We start from the raw sequence: 5,827 nt of genomic DNA on the forward strand, positions 1-5,827 counted from the left end.
AGACAGTGGCACATTTTCCCATATAAGGTACATTAGTCACTACGTTACCCATGGCAGAGGAGAGGGGAAGTCCCTTTCATTCTTCTCAGGACTTCAAGGCATTAGCTTCTCCATGGCCTGATATTTCATAAGCCTACCAGTCCAGAGTTAGTGGCATCAGATCTGAGGCTGTGCCAATATGTGTCTCAGAAATCAAAACCAATTTATCTACCTGTGTATTATAATGAGTCCCTGAAAACTAAATTTTAGTATGTGGAGAATATGTGTGGCCTTGATTTGCATTTTGATGATCTATGAGGCAAAAAATCCCTAAAGTTCTTTACTTGAAAGATAGGGGGGGAACACCTCAGATAAGGAATTATTATTGCTGCCATTAGTCAAATCAGATGACCATATCATTGGCAATGGCCCTAAAGTCTATAAAAATGTGAGGAAGGGGCCAAGTGTTGGCCAGAACATTGTCTAATGCTAACATAACTGTGCTGACCCACAGTTCCCATCCTTGATTAGGGATGTCCCAGTTAGGGAATGGAATGCAGTAGCTCTTCAGTAGGTTCTACCATGCATGACGGTGATGCTAACATCTATAAAGAATACAAACTCCCTTTCCTACTCACTAAATTAATCCCAATGGGGTTGTTAGGTAGCCAATGGATAGAAGAAAAGGGTAACCTCTTCAGGCACTGTTGCATCTAGCAAAGGACTGATAATGTGGAAACCACTTCCTCTTACAGGTGGGATATGCCAGAGGGCCCAGGTTGGCTCCATAAGTAGCATTTTCCTTTTAAAAATGAGGCATCTATGCCAAGTTTGTGGAGTGCTGACTCAATGACCACAGGCACAATGGGCAACTGGGTCCAGAGAGTCACAAGCTCAGGACATGTGAAAGCATTTATCTCAAGAGCACACAATGCAGCCAACAGTTGCCATCCCAATGGTGTGTAGGATTCAGCCGAGGAAAATAGTCTCTTGCCAAAAGTCCATGAACAACTTATGGCCACCATAGCTGATCCCAAAACCCCAGAAGGAATGTGAGGAGGTTGTTGAAGACTCTACAATGAAGGAGCTTTTGGGGGGGACACAAATGACAGTGCCTAATGTATTGCAATTTAATTTTTTTTTAATGTTTATTGATTTTTGAGACAGAGCACAAGCAGGGGAGGGACAGAGAGAGAGGGAGACACAGAATCTGAAGCAGGCTCCAGGCACTGAGCTGTTACCATAGCGCCTGATGTGAGGCTCGAACCCATGAACCATGAGATCATGATCTGAGCTGAAGACAGACACTTAACCGACTGAACCACTCAGATGCCCCTGATTTATTGCAATTTAGACAGATTCTAGAGCTTTTTGTCATTGGATAGACCATTCAAAGTAAGCCAATTTAGGGGCATCTGGGTGACTCAGTTGGTTAAGTGGCCAACTTCAGCTCTAGTCATGATCATACAGTTCATGAGTTCAAGCCTCATGCCAGGCTCTGTGCTGACAGCTTGGAGCCTGAAGCCTGTTTCAAATTCTGTGTCTCCCCCTCTTCTCTGCCCCCCCCCACACACACACACACTTGCACTCTGTCTCTCTCTCAAAAATAAATAAATTAAAAATATATTTTTTTCAAAAAAACAAAGTAAGCCAATTTGTGAGTAACAGTATAATGAATCTAAATAAAAAATGTAAATGTAAAAGATGTTGTTTCTGAAACCCAAATAAACACAGTAAATGTTGAGTCTACTTTAAAGTAGTAAGTGCTGATGTCAGTGAGAAGTTGGTTCCTTACTGCATCAGGTATGGATCATCCCTGAGCTGACAAGTAATGTCCAGAAATTTTACTTAAGTAAGCAGGCCTTGAATTTTATAGGATGCAGTGGCCCAACCCTGACTGGAGCTTGAATTTCCTTGCAGAAAGACATTATGTTATCAACCTAATGCCATACCTGTGTTCTTGGAATAAGTTGGATGTAGTTAAGATGTGTAAAGGAATGAACATTGGCAAATGTCTCATGGGTAGGTGAGTGAAAATGTATCATTCCTTTAAAAGTAAAGAGCTATTCATAGAATACAACATATGAGCCAAATCTATAACAACAAAATATTTTCCAGTTGCTGATTCCTATTAATTTTAGTAAAATTAGTAATGCAGATCTTAATGAAAACTATGATGGCATTAAGGTTATGGTAATTCACTGCGAAGTGAATTCATTTATATCACATTTGACCACTGGCCAAATTGGGTTATTAAAGGGAGAAATAATAGAAGTGATGAGTAGGCCAGGCACACCAATCCTCAGGGGTCTCACTCCATGGCTCTCACTTCACAAACCTCTTGTCTGCGCAGATTCTCTCATGGAACCCTTATCGTGGTCTCTCTGGACCTTGTCTCCTCAGCCATATGTTTACAACTTGTTCTTAAAACTGTCAACAATTGCGGTTCATTTGAAGCTTTTGAACTGAAGTCCATAGGGCATGTTTAACTTCTTCAGGGAATTGATCCCCATGTGCCTGTTCTGAAAAGAGCAGATAAAACCTGCATCATTCTGCCTAACACAGAAACTGCAAAGAAGCCCATATCCTGCCTTCTAAGAACTTCAAAATCATCTCTCTTAGAAAAGAAATATTAAGGAATTTTCCATCTATCAAAGTCCACTTTTCTAATTCTATCATTGCTGTAGTAGGGGGTTATTCATTTATTTGTTTTTCTTTTATTATATATGTGAAGGACTTTATCTCTCAGGAAGTACCATTTGATTCTGGTTTGCATTAATAGAATGGAAGGTAATATGCTTCCTAAGTTAAGCCCCACAGACTTGGGTATTTTCATTAAGAGAAAAGTGGAATGCTTACATGTGGAATCTAAGAAACAAAACCAACAACAACAACAAACAGAAACAGACTTATAGATCTACAAAAGAAACTGTAGATTACCAGAGTGGGGAGAGGATAGGGGGAGGAAGGTAAGAAAGGTAAAGGGTATTAAGTGGGACAAACTTCCAATAATAAATCACAGGGATGTAATGTACAGCATAGGTGATAATAATGTTGTAAGAACTTTCATGGTGGCAGACAGTAACTAGGCTATTTTGGTAATCATTTCATAATACATTAAAAAATTATCAAATCACTATGTTGCACACCTGAAAATAATGAATATTGTAGGTTAATTATTATTCAAGTTCTTAAAATAAAGAAATAGCCACCTATGGCCAGTGACTCCTGCGACAAAGAGAGTGAAGGGGAGAATGTTGACAGGAAGCCAATAGACAGCATGTTAAAATTTATACTACTCAAGACTCACAGGGCACATTTCATCCTTGACTTACCTCTTAGGATCAACAAAATAAACGTCCCACTACAGTCATTCAGATTGTCAAGGGTATGAGCACTGTATGTTTTTAAAGTCACTGATGTTATTATTCTATAAATGTGGATCATGAGGTCAATCAGTCACTAAAATCTGGATGAAAATGCAGTACTTGCCACAGACCAGAGGTTAGTACAAACAGGGAAGGGAGGGCTGTAGGGGAATCCAGGTCAATGTTTAATAGTGCCTAGTGCCTCCAACAGCATATGGAATTATGGGGAGATTGATAAGAATGATTGTGAGGATATGATTTTTTTTCTTACCCGTATGCATGTGAATTAGAAGGGCCTTTTACATTACATTGTCTTTGCTTCTGACTCAGAAAAATCTAAAAATGTATGCAGGATGCCACTGGCAAAGTTTCTTTCCTTGGGGGTTACCAATTTATCTACAAAGGACTCATTGTCAGAAACAAAAAAGTCCCTCTTCCTTGTTTCTATGCCAAGAAGAGAGAAACTGTCATCCTTAGTTTGCCACTAAGAAATCTTTAAGACTTTGAGCAAAATCCACACTGAGATGCTTCCTGTGGGTATCTCAAGATCTCTATTCTCAGAGATATATTCCAAATATACATGGCAGAGAAACATATAAGAAATGCTAATAAATACGATTTATTGACACCATAGCCTTGTCCATGTACCAAAATATGCTCACAATATGAGATATACTGAACCAAAGATCATAAGTCTTAAAGGTCTATTACAAATTTATGCTTCAAAAGAAATAGGGGTGCAGAATAAATCACTTATACATCAAAACCTTCAACCATATCCATGTGGGGAATTTCCTATTGGTTGCTGAAACAAGGAAGTCAGAGGTTTGGACAATTATGGAGATGAGGATCTATGGAAGATAGCCAGAGAAGTGTCAAATGGTACAGGGAAGGGGAAAGAGCACAAGGAGAAAGGGAATCACAAAAAAACAGAATCTGATAGAAAAACTTCCACCAAGAGTACAGAAGTATGAAAAACTAATGGAGTCAGAGGAAAGTGACTTAAATATGGAGATTTTATAAACACTTGGGGATTAAAGGATAGGTTCAAAATATATTCTCCTGGGGGTAAAATGAGTAAGTATTCTGTAACAGATTCTGTTAAGTGTCCAAAAACATATCAACTGGGGAATTAAAAAGACTTTAGGATTAAGGTCATTCACATGGAAGATATCGGGCTTCCATGGAGCCAAGGCCACTGCAATGTGATACTGTTTTGGGACAACTGAATAGAGAGTAATATATGACATGATTCATTACTATCAGCTTTGTCTCTCCTACCCTGAGAAAGCTCATTTTTCATCAGTCACCTTTTTCCTTCAGATCTCCAAAGGGTCAACAATGAAAAATAGGACGTTTACTGATTTCATTCTGTTGGGCTTCACAAATCAACCTGAGGTCCAAATTGTGATATTCATCTTTCTGCTCCTCACCTACATGTTAAGTGTCCTAGGAAATCTGACTATCATCATTCTCACTCGGGTACACCCTCACCTCCAGACCCCCATGTATTTCTTCCTCCGGAATTTCTCCTTCTTAGAAATTTCCTTCACATCCATTTTTATTCCCAGATTTCTGACCAGTGTGACAACAGGAAATAAAGTCATCAGTTTTGCTGGATGCTTGATTCAATATTTTTTTGCTATATTCCTTGGGGCAACAGAGTTTTACCTCTTGGCTTCTATGTCCTATGACCGGTATGTTGCCATCTGCAAACCCCTGCATTACCTGACCATCATGAGCAACAGAGTCTGCATACAACTCGTGTTCTGCTCCTGGCTAGGAGGATTCCTAGCTATCTTACCCCCAATCATCCTGATGAGCCAGGTGGATTTCTGTGCCTCCAATGTTCTGAATCACTATTACTGTGACTATGGGCCCCTTCTGGAGCTTGCCTGCTCAGACACAAGCCTCCTAGAATTGATGGTCATCTTCTTGGCAGTTGTGACTCTGGTGGTTACTCTGGTGCTGGTGACATGTTCTTATACATACATTATCAGGACCATTTTGAGGATCCCTTCTGCCCAGCAAAGGACAAAGGCTTTTTCTACTTGTTCTTCCCACATGATTGTCATCTCCCTCTCTTATGGCAGCTGCATGTTTATGTACATTAATCCATCAGCAAAAGAAGAAGGCGCTTTCAACAAAGGAATAGCTGTGCTCATTACCTCAATTACTCCCTTATTAAACCCCTTCATTTACACTCTAAGAAATCAGCAAGTGAAGCAAGCATTCAAGGACACCGTCAAAAAGATTGTGAAGCTTTAAAAACAGAATACATTTCAATCAAAGGCATATATCCTAATTTCAAGGTATCTGCAGCCTAGTATGATAGAAAGGTATATAAACTGTATACTTATGTAATAAGCTTACAAAAAATAAAATAAAATAACTTGGTAGGGGCTATTAGAGAAAGATAAATGAGAATCCACGAAAAGAACAGTTAGAGAGAACTAACTATTTTCCAGAAATCACTTGAA

At 39.3% G+C, this 5,827-nt stretch overlaps 1 protein-coding gene across 1 annotated transcript; it reads left to right on the forward strand.

Annotated features, from left to right (window-relative positions):
• Positions 1-4,688: 4,688 nt before the first annotated feature.
• LOC122473109 (olfactory receptor 6C4) lies at positions 4,689-5,615 on the forward strand. The gene has a single exon (XM_043563249.1). The coding sequence runs from the start codon at positions 4,689-4,691 to the stop codon at positions 5,613-5,615; it is 927 nt and encodes a 308-aa protein (XP_043419184.1).
• Positions 5,616-5,827: the final 212 nt, after the last annotated feature.

Source organism: Prionailurus bengalensis, chromosome B4, assembly GCF_016509475.1.
Source record: "Prionailurus bengalensis isolate Pbe53 chromosome B4, Fcat_Pben_1.1_paternal_pri, whole genome shotgun sequence".
Classification (NCBI taxonomy): domain Eukaryota; kingdom Metazoa; phylum Chordata; class Mammalia; order Carnivora; family Felidae; genus Prionailurus; species Prionailurus bengalensis.